This window comes from Engystomops pustulosus, chromosome 4, assembly GCF_040894005.1.
Source record: "Engystomops pustulosus chromosome 4, aEngPut4.maternal, whole genome shotgun sequence".
NCBI classification, from domain to species: Eukaryota; Metazoa; Chordata; class Amphibia; order Anura; family Leptodactylidae; genus Engystomops; species Engystomops pustulosus.
Window position 1 is genome coordinate 213,357,793 of NC_092414.1, and position 21,119 is coordinate 213,378,911.

Here is a 21,119-nt window from a genome sequence, read left to right on the forward strand (position 1 = left end):
GAACCTCCTCTCCTCTAGGTGTAGAGGATGCCCCCTGTCTATGGTGATGGTAGAACCTCCTCTCCTCTAGGTATAGAGGATGCCCCCTGTATATGGTGATGGTGGAACCTCCTCTACTCTGGGTTTAGAGGATGCCCCCTGTCTATGGTGGTGGTAGAACCTCCTCTCCTCTAGGTGTAGAGGATACTATGGTGATGGTAGAGCTGCCTCTCCTCTAGGTGTAGGAGATGCCCCCTGTCTATGGTGATGATAGAACCTCCTCTCCTCTAGGTGTAGAGGATGCCCCCTGTCTATGGTGATGGTAGAACCTCCTCTCCTCTAGGTGTAGAGGATGCCCCCTGTCTATGGTGATAGTAGAACTTCCTCTCCTCTAGGTGTAGAGGATGCCCACTGTCTATGTGATGGTAGAACCTCCTCTCCTCTAGGTTTTGAGGATGCCCCCTGTCTATGGTGATGGTAGAACCTCCTCTCCTCTAGGTGTAGAGGATGTCGCTTTTCTATGGTGATGGTAGAACCTCCTCTCCTCTAGGTGTAGAGGATGTCGCTTTTCTATGGTGATGGTAGAACCTCCTCTCCTTTAGGTTTATAGGATGCCCACTGTCTATGGTGATGGTAGAACCTCCTCTCCTCTAGGTGTAGAGGATGCCCCCTGTCTGTAGTGATGGTAGAACCATATCTCCTCTAGGTGTAGAGGATGTCCCCGTCTATGGTGATGGTAGAACCTCCTCTCCTCTAGGTGTAGAGGATGTCGCTTTTCTATGGTGATGGTAGAACCTCCTCTCCTTTAGGTTTATAGGATGCCCACTGTCTATGGTGATGGTAGAACCTCCTCTCCTCTAGGTGTAGAGGATGCCCCCTGTCTGTAGTGATGGTAGAACCTCCTCTCCTCTAGGTGTAGAGGATGCCCCCTGTCTGTAGTGATGGTAGAACCTCCTCTCCTCTAGGTGTAGAGGATGTCCCCGTCTATGGTGATGGTAGAACCTCCTCTCCTCTAGGTGTAGAGGATGCCCCCTGTCTATGGTGATGTTAGAACCTCCTCTCCTCTTGGTGTAAAGGATGCCTCCTGTCTATGTGATGGTAGAACATCCTCTCCTCTAGGTGTAGAGGATACCCCCTGTCTATGGTAATGGTAGAACCTTCTCTCCTCTAGGTGTAGAGGATGCCTCCTGTCTATGGTGATGTTAGAACCTCCTCTCCTCTAGGTGTAGAGGATGCCCCCTGTCTATGGTGATGGTAGAACCTCCTCTCCTCTAGGTGTGGAGGATGCCCCCTGTCTATGGTGATGGTAGAACATCCTCTCCTCTAGGTGTAGAGGATGCCCCCTGTCTATGGTGATGGTAGAACATCCTCTCCTCTAGGTGTAGAGGATGCCCCCTGTCTATGGTGATGGTAGAACCTTCTCTCCTCTAGGTGTAGAGGATGCCTCCTGTCTATGGAGAAGATAGAACCTCCTCTCCTTCAGGTGTATAGGATGCCCCGTGTCTATGGTGATGGTAGAACTGCCTCTTCTCTAGGTGTAGAGGATGACTCCTGTCTGTGGTGATGGCAGAACTTTCTCTCCTCTAGGTGTAGAGGATGTCCCCTGTCTATGGTGATGGTAAAACCACCTATCCTCTAGGTGTAGAGGATACCCCCTGTCTATGGTGATGGTAGAGCTGCCTCTCCTCTAGGTGTAGAGGATGTCCCCTGTCTATGGTGATGGTAGAACCTCCTCTCCTCTAGGTGTAGAGGATGCCCCCTGTCTATGGTGATGGTAGAACCTTCTCTCCTCTAGGTGTAGAGGATGCCCCCTGTCTATGGTGATGGTCGAACCTCCACTCCTCTAGGTGTAGAGGTTGCCCCCTCTCTATGGTGATGGTAGAACCTCCTCTCCTCTAGGTGTAGAGGATGCCCCCTGTCTATGGTGATGGTAGAGCTGACTCTCCTCTAGGTGTAGAGGATGTCCCCTGTCTGTGGTGATGGTAGAACCTCCTCTCCTCTAGGTGTAGAGGATTCCCCCTGTCTATGGTGATGGTAGAGCTGCCTCTTCTCTAGGAGTAGAGGATGTCCCCTGTGTATGGTGATGGTAGAACCTCCTATCCTCTAGATGTAGAGGATGTCCCTTGTCTATGGTGATGGTAGTACCGCCTCTCCTCTAGGTGTAGAGAATGCCCCCTGTCTATGGTGATGGTAGAACCTCCTCTACTCTAGGTGTAGAGGATGCTCCCTGTATATGGTGATGGTAGAACCCCCTCTACTCTAGGTGTAGAGGATGCCCCCTGTCTATGGTGATGGTAGAACCTCCTCTCCTCTAGGTGTAGAGGATGCCACTTGTCTACGGTGATGATAGAACCTCCTCTCTTCTAGGTGTAGAGGATGTCCCCTGTCTATGGTGTTGGTAGAACCTCCTCTCCTCTAGGTGTAGAGGATGCACCCTGTGTAAGATGATGGTAGAACCTTCTCTCCTCTAGGTGTAGAGGATGTCCCCTGTCTATGGTGATAGTACAACCTCCTCTCCTCTCGGTGTAGAGGATGTCCCTGTCTATGATGATGGTAGAATGTCCTCTGCTTTAAGTGTAGAGGATGCCCCTGTCTATGGTGAGGGTAAAACCACCTATCCTCTAGGTGTAGTGGATGCCTCCTGTTTATGGTGGGGGTAGAGTCTCCTCTCCTCTAGGTGTAGAGAATGTCCCGTATCTAAAGTGATGGTTGAGCTGCCTCTCCTCTAGGTGTAGAGCATGTCCCCTGTCTATGTTGATGGTAGAACCGCCTCTTCTCTAGGTGTAGAGGATGTCCCCTGTGTATGGTGATGGTAGAACCTCCTCTCCTCTAGATGTAGAGGATGTCCCCAGTCTATGGTGATGGTAGAACCTCCTCTCCTCTAGGTGTAGAGGATGCCCCCTGTCTATGGTGATGGTAGAACCTCCACTCCTCTAGGTGTAGAGGATGCCCCCTGTCTATGGTGATGGTAGAACCTCCTCTCCTCTAGGTGTAGAGGATGTCCCCTGTCTGTGGTGATGGTAGAACCTCCTCTCCTCTAGGTGTAGAGGATTCCCCCTGTCTATGGTGATGGTAGAGCTGCCTCTTCTCTAGGTGTAGAGGATGTCCCCTGTGTATGGTGATGGTCGAACCTCCTCTCCTCTAGATGTAGAGGATGTCCCTTGTCTATGGTGATGGTAGTACCGCCTCTTCTCTAGGTGTAGAGAATGCCCCTGTCTATGGGGATGGTAGAACCACCTCTCCTCTAGGTAAAGAGGACGTCCCCTGTCTATGGTGATGGTAAAACCTCCTCTCCTCTAGGTGTAGAGAATGCCCCCTGTCTATGGTGATGGTAGAACCTCCTCTACTCTAGGTGTAGAGGATGCTCCCTGTATATGGTGATGGTAGAACCCCCTCTACTCTAGGTGTAGAGGATGCCCCCTGTCTATGGTGATGGTAGAACCTCCTCTCCTCTAGGTGTAGAGGATGCCACCTGTCTACGGTGATGATAGAACCTCCTCTCTTCTAGGTGTAGAGGAAGTCCCCTGTCTATGGTGTTGGTAGAACCTCCTCTCCTCTAGGTGTAGAGGATGCACCCTGTGTAAGATGATGGTAGAACCTCCTCTCCTCTAGGTGTAGAGGATGTCCCCTGTCTATGGTGATAGTAGAACCTCCTCTCCTCTCGGTGTAGAGGATGTCCCTGTCTATGATGATGGTAGAATGTCCTCTGCTTTAAGTGTAGAGGATGCCCCTGTCTATGGTGAGGGTAAAACCACCTATCCTCTAGGTGTAGTGGATGCCTCCTGTTTATGGTGGGGGTAGAGTCTCCTCTCCTCTAGGTGTAGAGAATGTCCCGTATCTAAAGTGATGGTTGAGCTGCCTCTCCTCTAGGTGTAGAGCATGTCCCCTGTCTATGTTGATGGAAGCACCCCCTCATCTAGGTGTAGAGGATGTCCCCTGTGTATGGTGATGGTAGAACCTCCTCTCCTCTAGATGTAGAGGATGTCCCTAGTCTATGGTGATGGTAGAACCTCCTCTCCTCTAGGTGTAGAGGATGCCCCCTGTCTATGGTGATGGTAGAACCTCCACTCCTCTAGGTGTAGAGGATGCCCCCTGTCTATGGTGATGGTAGAACCTCCTCTCCTCTAGGTGTAGAGGATGCCCCCTTTCTATGGTGATGGTCGAACCTCCACTCCTCTAGGTGTAGAGGATGCCCCCTCTCTATGGTGATGGTAGAACCTCCTCTCTTCTTGGTGTAGAGGATGCCCCCTGTCTATGGTGATGGTAGAGCTGACTCTCCTCTAGGTGTAGAGGATGTCCCCTGTCTGTGGTGATGGTAGAACCTCCTCTCCTCTAGGTGTAGAGGATGCACCCTGTGTAAGATGATGGTAGAACCTCCTCTCCTCTAGGTGTAGAGGATGTCCCTGTCTATGATGATGGTAGAATGTCCTCTGCTTTAAGTGTAGAGGATGCCCCTGTCTATGGTGAGGGTAAAACCACCTATCCTCTAGGTGTAGTGGATGCCTCCTGTTTATGGTGGGGGTAGAGTCTCCTCTCCTCTAGGTGTAGAGAATGTCCCGTATCTAAAGTGATGGTAGAGCTGCCTCTCCTCTAGGTGTAGAGCATGTCCCCTGTCTAAGGTGATGGTAGAACCTCCTTTCCTTTAGGTGTAGAGGATGTCCCCTGTGTATGGTGATTATATAATCCCCTCTCCTCTAACTGTAGAGGATGCCCCCTGTCTATGGTGATGGTAGAACCTCCTCTGCTCTAGGTGTAGAGGATGCCCCCTGTCTATGGTGATGGTAGAACCTCCTCTCCTCTAGGTGTAGAGGATGTCCCCTGTCTATGGTGACGGTAAAACCACCTATCCTCTAGGTGTAGAGGATTCCCCCTGTCTATGGCGATGGTATAACCGCCTCTCCTCTAGGTGTAGGGAATGCCCCCCGTCTATGGTGATGGTAGAACCTCCTTTCCTTTAGGTGTAGAGAATGCCCCCTGTCTATGGTGATGGTAGAACCACCTCTCCTCTAGGTGTAGAGGATGCCCCCTGTCTATGGTGATGGTAGAACATTCTCTCCTTTAGGTTTATAGGATGTCCCCTTTCTATGGTGATGGTAGAACCTCCTCTCCTCTAGGTGTAGAGGATGCCCCCTGTCTATGGTGATGGTAGAACCCCCTCTCCTCTAGGTGTAGAGGATGCCCCCTGTCTATGGTGATGGTAGAACCTCCTCTGCTCTAGGTGTAGAGGATGCCCCTGTCTATGGTGATGGTAGAACCTCGTCTACTCTAGGTGTAGAGGATGCCCCCTGTCTATGGTGATGGTAGAACCTCCTCTCCTCTAGGTGCAAAGGATGCCCCCTGTCCATGGTGATGGCAGAACCTCCTCTTCTCTAGGTTTGGAGGATGCCCCTGTCTATGGTGATGGTAGAACCTCCTCTCCTCTAGGTGTAGAGGATGCCCCCTGTCTATGGTGATGGTAGAGCCTCCTCTCCTCTAGGTGTAGAGGATGCCCCTGTCTATGGTGATGGTAGAACCACCTCTCCTCTAGGTTTAGAGGATGCCCCTGTCTATGGTGATGGTAGAAGCACCTCTTCTCTAGGTGTAGAGGATTCCCCCTGTCTATGGCGATGGTAGAACTGCCTCTCTGCTAGGTGTAGAGGATGCCCCCTGTCTATGGTGATGGTAGAACTGCCTCTCCTCTAGGTGTAGAGGATGTCCCCTGTCTATGGTGATGGTAGAACCTCCTCTCCTCTAGGTGTAGAGGATGCCCCCTGTCTATGGTGATGGTAGAATCGCCTCTCCTCTAGGTGTAGAGGATGCCCCCTGTCTATGGTGATGGTAGAGCCTCCTCTCCTCTAGGTGTAGAGGATGCCCCTGTCTATGGTGATGGTAGAACCACCTCTCTTCTAGGTTTTGAGGATGCCCCTGTCTATGGTGATGGTAGAACCTCCTCTCCTCTAGGTGTAGAGGATGCCCCCTGTCTATGGTGATGGTAGAACCTCCTTTCCTCAAAGTGTAGATGATGCCCCCTGTCTATGGTGTTGGTATAACCCAACATCTACCCGATGTGTGGGCTTTTATGTGGATGAGCCCCAGAGATGCCCAGAAAAGCCAAATGCAGATCCTCCAAAATGGTGATCCAATATGGAAAGGCTTGAGTCTGAATCAGACATGGAGAGCAGGGTTGGTCTTAGACAAGTGAGGCCCTGTGAAAAACTAAAAGTGGGGCCCAAAAAAATATATTTTATGGACAGTCACAGTCAGTAAGAGGCTCCTTTAGCCCTGCACAATGATAACACTTTGTAGTGACACCTAGTAATAGGTAAGTATCTGTAATATGGGACTGCAGGAGGATTTATAGGAGAGACAGATGATCGGGAGATGGATGATGGTAGATATTAAATAGACAAATGATAGGAGATAGATAACTAGACAGATAGATGATAGATATATAGACAGGAGATAAATAATAAGCATCTTCCCCCGGGCATCAGCCAAGGGGTATTAAGGAGCAATATATCCTCTGCCCACAGTCCACATTCTGGGGGCCCCTTTAGTATAGGGGGCCCAGAGTAAATGCCCAGTGTGCCGCCCCCTAACACCGGCCCTGATGGAGACGGGTGTTTAGCAGGAGGGTTCTGTCTCACATTTATAGTGATGGGGTTACTATCTCTGCTTCAGAGGTGGATTAAGACTGCCATGGGCCCTGGGGAGTATAACTATTATAGTCCCACAAGTCTGAAATCCTACATATAATACTAGAATCAAGATTCTTGGGGGACGGACCATGTGTCCCTTCTTCCTGATTTTCCAAAGGTCCTGAAATGGCTCCTGTGTACATGTGGACTGAGAGCAGGAACGGATGTACAAGGATTTCATGGGTGACTTTCGCAATATAAAATTTGGTGGCTAGTCCCCCTATGGCTAGTGCTCAAACCGCCTATATTACAATCTACTTCTGGCTCTAGTAGGGTAAATAGTATTACGGCATGAAAGACAAGACATGCAGTCTATGAACATCTCTTCTACCTGGATGCTGAGGTCTTCTTCTTGCAGGAGACTCATCTTAATACGCTAAGTGACCTTTGCTTTGACTTTGTGCTCCTGAAAATTCTGAAATTTGATAAGTAGGAGCTATCACTATGATTAGGGTTTGAGTCCTCTATTCATATGATTTTCATCTTTTCTTTTCTTTAAAATTTTGACACCTCTTAGATTTCAGTGTTGCCCGTGGTTTGCTGCTGACGATTGTATTTAACTCTTCTGTTCCAGTGTTATATTAGTCGGAAATAAATGGGGAGCGTAATGGGGTCCGTATGCATCCCTGGTGCTAGGGTGCAGGAGGATATTTTAGGTGGGTGGTTCTGTCTGAAGGCTGATGAGTCTTGATCCTGATTATTACTTCAGGTAGCAAACAAAGTAAAGATGAGTCTCTTTGGGAGAAAGACAAGAAGAGAGCAGGAAAGGAAGGAGGAGAAAGCAGGAGAGAGTCTGTGTAAATCACTGACAGCTCCGGAGGGCACATAACATCTATGAAGTACCTACCTTATACAGGTTGAAAGAAATAGCAACCTCTTCAACAGTGACTTTATACCTACCTTGGGGTTCAGCTGAAGCTTCCAGAATCTGGAACAAGGACACTACCAACCCTTAAAGTAACATTTACAACAATGGTGGCTTCCAGGATCCAGCTGGGACTGTAAGTTCTTACCCCTCCCCTTATAATATTGTTTTCAGGAAATAATTGCCAAAATGTGGAGGCTTCTATGACCCATTATAAGGCAAGTGTAACTAATATGACCCATCATCATCCTGTAGACTCTATTTTTAATTTGTTTTCTTTTGGTTAATCGGTGTTGTCCTAGAGCATAAAAAACCCATTGGTGGCCGGGAGGGAAGCTGGCAAAAAAGAAATATTTACTTACCTCCAGGCATCCAGCGCTGCTGTCTGTCTGGTCTGTGCACTTCATTCAGCTTTCAGTCACAATGGCCAGTCCCTATTCCCAGCAATGTACAAGTCTTTTTTTTAATGTGAGCAATTGTGACAGGCAATGAGAACATAACTGCATACAATTATTATCCACTAAAAAATCAAGGATATAACTATAATACTGCCCCTATGTACAGCAATATAACTACTATAATACTGCCCCCTATGTACAAGAATATAACTACTATAATACTGCCCCCTATGTACAAGAATATAACTACTATAATACTGTCCCCTGTGTACAAGAATAGAACTACTATAATACTGCCCCCTATGTACAAGAATATAACGACTATAATACTGCCCCCTATGTACAAGAATATAACTACTATAATACTGTCCCCTGTGTACAGGAATATAACTACTATAATACTGCCCCCTATGTACAAGAATATAACTACTATAATACTGCCCCCTATGTACAAGAATATAACTACTATAATACTGTCCCCTGTGTACAGGAATATAACTACTATAATACTGCCCCCTATGTACAAGAATATAACTACTATAATACTGCCCTCTATGTACATGAATATAACTACTATAATACTGTCCCCTATGTACAGGAATATAACTACTATAATACTGCTCCCTATGTACAAGAATATAACTACTATAATACTGCCCCCTATGTACAAGAATATAACTACTATAATACTGCCCCCTATGTACATGAATATAACTACTATAATACTGCCTCCTATGTACAGGAATATAACTACTATAATACTGCCCCCTATGTACAGGAATATAACTACTATAATACTGCCCCATATGTACAGGAATATAACTACTATAATACTGCCCTCTATGTACAAGAATAGAACTACTATAATACTGCCCCCTATGTACAGGATCATAACTACTATAATACTGCCTCCTATGTACAAGAATATAACTACTATAATACTGCCCCCTATGTACAGGAATATAACTACTATAATACTGCCCCTATGTACAAGAATATAACTACTATAATACTGCCCCCTATGTACAGGAATATAACTACTATAATACTGCCCCTATGTACAGGAATATAACTACTATAATACTGCCCCCTATGTACAAGAATATAACTACTATAATACTGCCCCCTATGTACAGGAATATAACTACTATAATACTGCCCCCTATGTACAGGAATATACCTACTATAATACTGCCCCCTATGTAGAAGAATATAACTACTATAATACTGCCCCCTATGTACAGGAATATAACTACTATAATACTGACCCCTATGTACAAGAATATAACTACTATAATACTGCCCCCTACGTACAGGAATATAACTACTATAATACTGCCCCCTATGTACAGGAATATAACTACTATAATACTGCCCCCTATGTACTGGAATATAACTACTATAATACTGCCTCCTATGTACAGGAATATAACTACTATAATACTGCCCCCTATGTACAGGAATATAACTACTATAACACTGCCCCTTATGTACAGGAATATAACTACTATAATACTGCCCCCTATGTACAGGAATATAACTACTATAATACTGCCCCCTATGTACAAGAATATAACTACTATAATACTGCCCCCTATGTACAGGAATATAACCACTATAATAGTGCCCCCTATGTACAGGAATATAACTACTATAATACTGCCCCCTATGTACAGGAATATAACTACTATAATACTGCCCCCTATGTACAAGAATATAACTACTATAATACTGCCCCTATGTACAGGAATATAACTACTATAATACAGCCCCTATGTACAAGAATATAATTACTATAATTCTGTCCCCTATGTACAGGAATATAACTACTATAATACTGCCCCCTATGTACGGGAATATAACTACTATAATACTGCCCCCTATGTACAGGAATATACCTACTATAATACTGCCCCCTATGTACAAGAATATAACTACTATAATACTGCCCCTATGTACAAGAATATAAGTACTATAATACTGCCCCTATGTACAAGAATATAACTACTATAATACTGCCCCTATGTACAAGAATATAACTACTATAATACTGCCCCCTATGTACAAGAATATAACTACTATAATACTGCCCCTATGTACAAGAATATAACTACTATAATACTGCCCCCTATGTACAAGAATATAACTACTATAATACTGCCCCTATGTACAAGAATATAACTACTATAATACTGCCCCGTGTGTACAGGAATATAACTACTATAATACTGCCCCCTATGTACAAGAATATAACTACTATAATACTGCCCCCTATGTACAGGAATATAACTACTATAATACTGCCCCCTATGTACAAGAATATAACTACTATAATACTGCCCCCTATGTACAGGAATATAACTACTATAATACTGCCCCCTATGTACAAGAATATAACTACTATAATACTGCCCCCCTGTGCAGAGTAATACATACCTTCATACACCCTGGGTCCTTCTGTAGGGTAACATGTGATCTCTATTATGACGTGAATTATCAGATTGGTGTCGGTTTTGCAGGTAGCAGTTTATGTGGTTCAGTTAGTGCAAACACAGGAGATGGAAATATTCAGTTATTATGTGTAGCCTGGGGGCGGAGTTTACAATTCTGGGAGCAAGGGTTGGGGTATTACAGAGGTTACAGACAAGGCGGTGCTGATGTAGAGACATAAGTCATATTGCCAGTTACATATAGAATATCACAGTTGTGCTTAGAACTATGGAAGAGGAATTGCCAGAGTTTTCATCCTAAATGCAAAATATACAATTAAAGGGTTAGTACATAGGTGATTTCTGCCCTTACAAATGTGTAACAACCCCTCTGCTGCTGGTATTGACCTTTCACCTATAACATAGTAAGGTTGATTATAAAAAGTCAGGAGGTGATTAGTTTTGGATGGAGTTCCCCTTTAAATTTACAGTTTGCTACATTCTCTATGTGGTAGCACTTCTTTGGTTCCACCACTTACAGATTGTTAGAATCTTCAAAGACATAATAGTGTTATTTATCTCTGTTGTACTTAAAGGAACACTACAATCAGAGATAATTCATTGTAAAATGCAGGTGATGTCAATACTATTTTACGGTTGTCTTTCAGGGTTGCATTAGTTGGAAATTGAGAGGGACCGTAATGGGGTCCGTACACACCCCCAGTTCTAGGATGCAGGTGGATTCTAAAACCTAGAGTTATGCTCCTCCCTTCAGACCCTGCACAAGTTATGATGCGATAAATCAGCTGTGAATGGAGTGTTCCTTTAAGTGGAGGTGGAGAATCCCTATAAGAGATTGGGCCTATGACTCTACACACTAACACTGATGGGGTGGAAGAGGTCATTTTCCCATGAACCCTCTTTTATCCTGCCCAAGACTGGAAGACACAGCAGCCTGGCTCTTTACGTAACAAACGGCAGATAACAGAGAGCAATAGCTGCATTACGATTCATAGCAAATATTAGTAGCATGTCAATCAGGTTCATGTTTTTGTACAAAGCAACACAATATTCAAGTTTACATAAAGTTTTGCAATGCGCTACGTATGTATAGCAGTAACGGAGCAGAAGGGTCAGAAATCGGGGAGGAAGGGGAGGCGCCAGCGATCCCTACAGTGTGCTTTACAATGTGCTTACACCTGGTGGTGACTCTATGCAACTGCCAGGGAATGTTCATATTATTTCTAAGATTAGAAAACATAGTGGGCCTCTTACATAGGCGGGGTCTCATCAAGCCGTGTTCTCAGCCCCCCTACTATGGCCGCCCATTGTTGTAAGTGGGTGCCATGTAATGCTTAGCTTTCCCTGCAGCAGACAAGCACTGAGAAGACGACTGTGATCAAAAGAAGGTGAATCCTTATGATCGAGACATCCTCAGGGGCGGTCCTGAACTAAAAAGGGGTGGTCCTAACTAACAATGATGCTGGCAACTGAATATTAAGTGCTCTTCCCATGGTGCAAGGCTGGTATTGTCAATGAGAGTCTATAGAATGCCAAAAATGGCCACTGCATGTAACATACCGCAAATGTATGACCATATATTATACTAATACTATCCATTAATATAATATACACCTGCCAACAGGGGTCCCCTGTAATGCCCACCAATCTAAATCTACCCCTACCCATTGTGACTAGTCACCCACATAGATCAGACCTGTCAGCAGGTTTGTTAAAATGTATCTTTGTGCCAGGACTAATATAAAGGAAGCCATTTTGATCCACAAAATGGCCGCCAGCCGGTATGTGCAGGTTTTGGGTTTGACGTCGGCATGTGCAGTGCAAATTATTGCATAAATCTACATTTCTCTCATATACAGATACATATCACATCTAAACAGCTGCAGTCACACTATATACACTGTGTATGTGTATGTATATATAGGCAGTGCATGGCTTCGGCCTTACCCTCCGTCTGAAAATAGTGCAATAAATATAGAAATATTTTATCACACGCACTCTCCAAAATTCTAAGTGCAGAGTATAAAATCCCTACCCTTCCCCCTTGTTATTCCTTACACTCCCCTTAGCTCCCTGTATAAATATATATTGTATATATATATCATTAAACATATATACACACACGTACACCCAAACGTATAGTGCAATGTTAGCAGAACAGTACGAAAAGGAAGGGTCTCTCTCTCTACGTAATTTACAGTATAGCAGGAACAGACTACCCAAGCTTCACCCAATCAACACCCAAAGCCACACCTGTGCTTTTGAAGCCACGCCCATGAGGAGCCAGTTATGACAACTCATGGTGATATTCAGCCTCCTATGACCCCTTTTACTCTACACACACATATATATATATTTGAGTATAACATAGGTGATGTAGGATCTTCTTACATACGTAGGCAAACATATATTTGTAGTGATGAGCAAGTTAGGGTCTAGGTGCAATGTACATCTAATAGGCTCAACTATAGGAAGTGGCTATTGTAATGCAGATTGGGTTAGCTTTCCACCCTCATTTTATACGAGGGGGGCTTTAGGGGTCTTAGAGTCCCTCTAAAGATCTTCTTCTAGGAGATATTGCTCTGTGTATCCTTTCTCCAGCTGCAAACCCAGCACTGAGGTGCAAAAATCAGCCATGGGCCTCCACATACTTGGGGGCAGGAAGAGCTGACATTTGACATCTCCTGGCAGCACTGGGACATGAGCAGCTAGGTGAGATAACAATTGCTCCTGTGCCCCTCGTAGACCAGAACCAAAGACATCAATGTTGAGGTAGAAGCAGAGAGGACCTGCTGGAACCGGGAATGGTGGGGTGCAGAGAGAAGCAACCCGGGGTCGAATGCGATCATCAGTCATCCAGCGAATAGACTTGCGTCGAAGCAGGTCATGGTTCCCAGGTAGGGCCTTGAAAGGTTGCCAATCCTGAATGACAGTCTTATTCGGAAGAAGGTCCTTCAGTATGCCACCACGCTCCAGGAAAACTGCATGGACCTCATCAGGAGACAGGAGGACAGGTGGAGACGTACGAGATGGCCCGGCGGGCAGTGGTATGGAGGGTAAACGAGAGGAAAATTCAGGTGCATTGAAACGGACAAGCAGTATGCCCTGTGTGATAAATGTGAGATGGCAAGTGAATGTCAACATGGACAGAAAAAGGGGGGAAAAAAGAGGAAAAATTGTTAAAACACTACTGTTGAATTCCAACCAGGAAGTTTCATATGGCAAATATTGTCCTCCACCACCATGTGCCACCATGCCATGCCCATACCTGTTTAGCAATCACTCTATACTTGTTAAGCTCCTTGGCAGATAGCTTGTCATCCCGAGTCAGCCTTGTTACTTTGACACTTGGGTATCGATGCTTCACCAATTGGCAGCAGAACCTCTGGAGAACCCCTGCGACACCTCGGCCTCGCTCCCATGGTGCCACACGTAGTCCTTCAAGGAGAGCTGTCTCGCCACCATCCACCACAAACATGGAAAGAAGGCCAATCTAGAATTCGGGAGAAAATGTTAGCATCTCTATGTACAAAAAAAAAAAATCAAAAACAGCTATCCTACGAGCCAAACTGAACATCTAAAAGCATCTGAGAAACGTCAAATGCTCTACATTGACTCGAGTTGCCTCTACTTTGAAAGCATGGGCAGCATTTCCCATCAATCTGATGGATGCCATTTCAAAGGCTTAGTTTCTGCTTTCCTCTCTCTTATTCGCTTGGTCTACTGCAACGTGCTTGGCCTACAGCCTTCTCTGCATCCATATGGTTGGCAAAAGCCCACAATAAAATATGGACGATGCAACTGGTCGACATCACTTGGGTTTCTATTGTGAATGTTCAGTGTGGCCCCTTCAATCCATGTTTATGCAAAAATCTACCAAAACCCTTACTTCTAACTAGAGCCAAGTCAAAAATGGCTTCCATACAAAGTCCATGATGCATCCATGGAAGGCAATGGAGTTCATAGGAGCTACTGGTAAATCAATGAAGACTCTAATTCTCCTGTGGAGGGCATTGCAAGCGCCTGAGGGTAAACATTACAGGGCTGCATATCCTTTTGGATGGCCAATGGGGTGTCCGGAATATGGCGTCTTTCTTCATCCAAAGAGAGAAGATATGTTAAGATAGTGGACCACCCTTTTGTGTTATAAAAAAAACTATATAATATATTTGAAGCATTAAGGTCATCTATCCCATCATGACTGGCATTTGCATGTAAAAATTCCGGACTGGCCAATTACCAAAAATTTTGATGACCTTTTTGTACAAATATAGATAATTACATAGTAAATAGTTGAAAAAGACATAAGTCCATCAAGTTAAATCAGGTAAAGGGTGGGTGGAGTAGGACGGGGAATCCAAGTTTCCCCTAGTTAATCCAGATGACTGTAATTGGGCAAAAATGGAAAAAAAAAATTGCTGTTTTGGATTAATTTGGGCCTTCAGTCTCTCATGTTCATTCGTTGGGTTTATTGCCATTTAATGGCGTCTATTGATTGGAAGGACCATTGACACAGCAAATCGGGCGGAATCATGATCAACGTTCCATGGATTATACACCAAGTTCTTTGCGTTGCACCAATGGCTGTGTGAATGGCCCTTGTGGCCTCCTAATGTCCATAGCAATGCATGAAGAACTGAGCTCTAGGACAGGGCAAAATCCATGGACAAAGACAGCAGACAGTGATGTTAGTCAACGTATACCCATGGACATAAGCAATACGTTAACAACAGGGCAAGATGGCAGCCCAGCAGCTCGAAAGCTGTAATGCAAAGTAGAGGTCGCTTTCAACCATTGTGTTTCCTTACAACATCTCCTTTCTTCTTGGCTAGTACAACCATTCGGTCTTTCTCATTGACCCAACTATGGTATCGACTTGGCAGATAGTCCAGTCCTCCATAGATCCCATGGGACATGGAGACCACTTCTTCAAACTCCTTCTCGGTGGCAAGGACAAATTCCAAATCCCCATCCTGGGGGGCACCAGGTATAGCTTCGATCTTCATGTGGAGGCCAGAAGAGCCAGTAACGCCAAAGGAAAGATAAGGAGGGAGCCACGAACGTTGTGGAGGAGACCGCTTCTACCGGAAAGCCAGGTGAGCAGAAGACACTGGATGACCTTGAGATGCCGGGTAGGATGGACCTTTGTTGTAAGATATCAGAAGAGATCTATAGAGAAAAATTCACAAAACGACAAAAAAAACACTAATATTAAAATGAATATTCTTAACATTTCATTCATTCATCTTTTTGTATAGTTTTCAACTCAAAATCAAAATCAAGCATGGATAAACCAGGCACTTACTCATTGTGACCGTGGTCATTTTCATATTTTTGTTATCCACGGGCTCCTTCCTTCTAAAAGGAAGCCTCAGGGGGTTCTGGGAGGTGTTACCAGAGCCCTTCAGTGCTGTAGCTTCATAGGCTGCTACATTATGCAAGAACACTTATCCTTTCCCATATTACAGTCAGCAGAAGGAGGGGGAAGTGCTGAGGGAGCAGATGGGGAGGAGAGACAGCCTCTGAATCTGCAGCACATAACACCCCCTAGAGCCCTTCTGGCTCATTAGCATAATTATAAAAGTCGATTTTAGAAAGCAGGAGGCCATGGATAACAAATCTAGGCCATGGATCTATGAGTAAGTGTCCCTGGTTCATCCTAATTAACAAATGGGACCATATTCAGCTCCATTCACTTCTGCAGAGGGCAGTGAATCTGTACAAAAATACATTTATAAAAAAAAAAATTTAATTCAATGTTTTTAAAGTCATGTGCTCTTTATAGGCTAATGCATCTGTTCCTGCCATGACTTCCAACTATCCTTGTGCATGCAGCCTGCAAAAGATCAATCAAAAAATCTAATCAATTTGTCACCCTGCGGGGATCTATAAAGTTTTCACACTTGAATATGTGCATGAAGCCCGGGATAGTGTGTGATACAATATTATGGGTCATCTACAGACAGATTAGATTGGGACACTAGAATTTATTTAAATGTATGCTTAGTATTGGTGGTTTTTAGGGTTATATAAGGTCTGTTCAGGTTTATATAGGTTTTTGTTGGAAATTATAACAATAGTCTTCACAAAATAAGGGAACCGTAATGGGGTCCAAATTGACGCCATTCATGTAAACCATTAAGATAATATAAATACTAATTTATCCCAGAAGAGGGTTTCAAGAGGGATAATTTTTTTTCAAAAATATTAGCACCTTGTCCATAGGACACAAACTAAGATACATTTTTTTTTATTATTTTAATAAAAAACTTTTTAAAATCTACATAGCTTAATAGGGGCCAAACTTCTGTGAGAGGAGTTCTGTTATTTTATTGGTATCCGTATATTTGAAATACTGTATAATTTATTAAAAATGTTCATTATTTTAACTTTATTAAACTTTTTATTAAATTGTATTTTGTCTCTCTGGGGGACCTGTTTTATGAGCTAAATATTGTTTGTGTAAAGGAAGTACAGGCGGTCCCCTACTTAAGGACACCCGACTTGCAGACAACCCATAGTTACAGACAGACCCCTCTGCATCCTGTGACCTCTGGTGACCTCTCTGGATGTTACTATAGTCCCAGGCTGCAATGATCAGCTGTAAGATGTCGGTAATGAAGCTTTATTGATAATTCTTGGTCCAATTACACCAAAAATTTTGAAACTCCAATTGTCACTGGGGCAAAAGAAAAAAAATTGTCTAGAACTTCCATTATAAAATATACAGTTTCGACTTACATACAAATTCAACTTAAGAACAAACCTCCAGACCCTATCTTGTATGTAACCCGGGGACTGCCTGTATCCCATGATCCTTATAGCCTGTCAATAACACACTGATGGGCAGTATATCAGATTATATCTTGGTAGTCCCCATCTGCCATGGGAACCTATAGACACCCTGTAATTGGGTAGTGGGGAGACCAATGGGTTGACAGAGGGAGCTGTCCACTACTGTTATGCTTATTGCTGACCACAGCATCTTAGAGGTCATATTTCCGATGGCCAATATGCCCTATAATATGAACTTATGTCAAAGGATATCATGACATATCAATAAATGAAGTCTCACTTGAACAAAATTCAAAAAAATTTATTTACAAGTTGCAAAAATAAAATTCCAAAAACATTTTTGAATCTTAGTGACCGGTACCCGAAATTTCAAGAAAACTTAGAAATTTTTTGTATTTTACTTTCAAGTACCAAAACATATTTCCCAAAAAATTGGATAAAAGATGTAAATGATCTTCCTCCTCCTTAAGTAGTTGATAAGTTACCCATCATTCGGAGAGAGAGAGTGACAACCCTCATTACGGGTCGTTACTGTGTGATTTTCCCCCCCGAGATGAATTTCGGAATATATTTAGTAGGAGAAGATTGTAAACAAGTCTAAAAATTCATACCACATGACTGAAGCATCGAGAGATCACGATGGAATATATTATCGAGGCTCACGGTAGAGCCCCGCAGGATTTTTTAGATTTCATTTCTTGTTAATTATCCGGCGGTGGGTGTTGGAAGCGATAGGTCGATGAATTTGCCAAATGAACAAAATGATGAAAAAAAATCCGGAACAGGATGTTCTATTTCAGAGGGGGATTAGGAGAAAATTAGAAGACTGGCAGGAAAAAAACACTTTCGGGAATAGAGAGTTCATTAAAAAAACTCTATTTCTGATAAATTATACCAATTAGCGTCTTTAGTACTTTCATTTATTCTGACTTAATTTAGCATTTTTTTAATCATGAAATGTCTTATTTTGGTTGTATATATATATATATATGGATTTGTTGGAATGAGACTGTAATCAAGATGCATAAAAAGTGATCACAATGGATGAAATTTATTAGGGAAACGCTCTACAACAAAGAGGAGGCTCTAGGACCCTGTGGACTCCACTAACCAGGATGCGTTGGGTTTTTCCCGAATATTTCCGTTTTGCGCCAAATTGCCCCGGATTGTTGGCACACGTGATCGGATTGTGTCGCATCGGCGCCAGGTTCCATGCAACAGAAATCGGGGGCGTGGCCGTCGGACAACCCCGACGGATTTGGACAAACAACAGAATTTTAAAAAACGAAATATGTCGCAAGATCAAGCAGTCACATACCCCGGGAAGAAGAAGGTTAACTCCGGGGGACCTCAGCGGGGGAAGTGACACATGCAGGAAATTGGACACATAGGGGGTCATTTACTAAGGGGTCGATTTGCGTTTTCCCGACGTGTTACCCGAATATTTCCGATTTGCGCAGATTTTCCCTGTATTGCCCTGGGATTTTGGCGCACGTGATCAGATTGTGGCGCATCGGCTCTGGCATGCACGCGATGGAAATCGGGGGACGTGGCCGAACGAAAACTCGACGGATTCGAAAAAACCTCCGCATTTTAAAAAAAAAAGTGTTGCAGGACTCGCGCTTACCTTCACCAGGAATAGGCCGGTGTACTTGAGTGCATTCCGGCGGGCCTCGGCGGACTTCAGCGCAGCAGCGCCACCTGGTGGACGTCGGAGGAACTACCTTAGTGAATCCCGGCCGGACCCGAAATCACCGCAGAGAACGCGCCGCTGGATCGCGAATGGACCGGGTAAGTAAATCTGCCCCATAATCTTAGTGAATCTCGACGGACCCGATTCCTTGTTGAACGACGCACCACGGAATCGCGACAGGACCGGGTAAGTAAATGTGCCCCAATATATGGCTGAGCATGGAGGTTAGAGGTCGTACATAGACATAAGGACATCAGGGCTTGTACAGGAACATAAACATTGTTGTTGTGCTCCTTTAAATGTTAATAGGGTCTATATGTTTTCATTGCTACAAAATTCTAAATGAAATATACGGAGGAAGCACAATGTTCCTGGAAAATATTCAAAAATGTAGACACGAAAAAACTGGCCACAACTAATCCGAAGACGGGAGACAAGTCATACAAGCAAATATAGTAAAATCTACATTTCCATAGTGACTAGTTTTACATTGCAGCAAACTAAGCAGAGATTAGATTTTGGAATTTTTCAGCAGATGTCAGTCTGTTACGTGTAATGAGAATCTGTGCACCGGAAACCGTCATTAATAATACATTTAGATATTTATAATGCAGAATGTAAAGTACCGATAGGAAACAGGTGATATGGGTAAAGGCTAAACAGATATGTATGATAAAAAATAAATTAATGTACTAAATTGAAACTGCTATAATACTGCCCCCTATGTACAAGAATATAACTACTATAATACTGCCCCCTATGTACAAGAATATAACTACTATAATACTGCCCCCTATGTACAGGAATATAACTACTATAATACTGCCCCCTATGTACAAGAATATAACTACTATAATACTGCCCCCTATGTACAGGGATATAACTACTATAATACTGCCCCCTATGTACAAGAATATAACTACTATAATACTGCCCCCTATGTACAAGAATATAACTACTATAATACTGCTCCCTATGTACAAGAATATAACTACTATAATACTGCTCCCTATGTACAAGAATATAACTACTATAATACTGCCCCCTATGTACAGGGATATAACTACTATAATACTGCCCCCTATGTACAAGAATATAACTACTATAATACTGCCCCCTATGTACAGGAATATAACTACTATAATACTGCCCCCTATGTACAAGAATATAACTACTATAATACTGCCCCCTATGTACAGGAATATAACTACTATAATACTGCCCCCTGTGTACAGGAATATAACTACTATAATACTGCCCCCTATGTACAAGAATATAACTACTATAATACTGCCCCCTATGTACAGAAATATAACTACTATAATACTGCCTCCTATGTACAAGAATATAACTACTATAATACTGCCCCCTATGTACAAGAATATAACTACTATAATACTGCCCCCTATGTACAGGAATATAACTACTATAATACTGCCCCCTATGTACAGGAATATAACTACTATAATACTGCCCCCTATGTACAAGAATATAACTACTATAATACTGCCCCCTATGTACAAGAATATAACTACTATAATACTGCCCCCTATGTACAGGAATATAACTACTATAACACTGCCCCCTATGTACAAGAATATAACTACTATAATACTGCCCCCTATGTACAAGAATATAACTACTATAATACTGCTCCCTATGTACAAGAATATAACTACTATAATACTGCCCCCTATGTACAGGAATATAACTACTATAATACTGCCCCCTATGTACAGGAATATAACTACTATAATACTGCCCCCTATGTACAAGAATATAACTACTATAATACTGCCCCCTATGTACAAGAATATAACTACTATAATACTGCCCTCTATGTACAGGAATATAACTACTATAATACTGCCCCCTATGTACAAGAATATAACTACTATAATACTGCCCTCTATGTACAAGAATATAACTACTATAATACTGCCCCCTATGTACAAGAATATAACTACTATAATACTTTGCGCCGGGGTCATGGTCTTATCTAACAGATATGATGTTCTGTCTGAGTCAGAAGGTGATTATGAGCGCGAGTTACAGCGCATTGATAATGAGTGTGAGGTGGACACAGGAGACCCCCCAACTAAGAAGAAGCCCCCTCCTGTAGAGGCTGCTGAGGAGTCAGACATGGAGACAGGTGGAAGACAGGAGGACACTGACTCTGACTCATGATGATGGGGGTCGCTGCTCTGCTCTTTATCGTTGTAATGGCTGGATTCTCTCTAAAAGTTGCTTCCAGCAACGTCA

At 43.5% G+C, this 21,119-nt stretch overlaps 1 protein-coding gene across 1 annotated transcript in view; it reads right to left on the minus strand.

The window, feature by feature from the left end:
- Nucleotides 1–10,426: 10,426 nt before the first annotated feature.
- NAT16 (N-acetyltransferase 16 (putative)) overlaps nt 10,427–21,119 on the minus strand; it is a 29,654-nt gene continuing 18,961 nt past the window's right edge. The window contains exons 2-4 of the mRNA XM_072149849.1: nt 15,178–15,538; nt 13,638–13,862; nt 10,427–13,474 (exon numbers count right to left, since the gene is read on the minus strand). Coding sequence (XP_072005950.1) covers nt 12,923–13,474; nt 13,638–13,862; nt 15,178–15,375 — 975 coding nt within the window. The 5' untranslated portion in view covers nt 15,376–15,538 and the 3' untranslated portion in view covers nt 10,427–12,922. The remainder of the gene's footprint in view (nt 13,475–13,637; nt 13,863–15,177; nt 15,539–21,119) is intronic.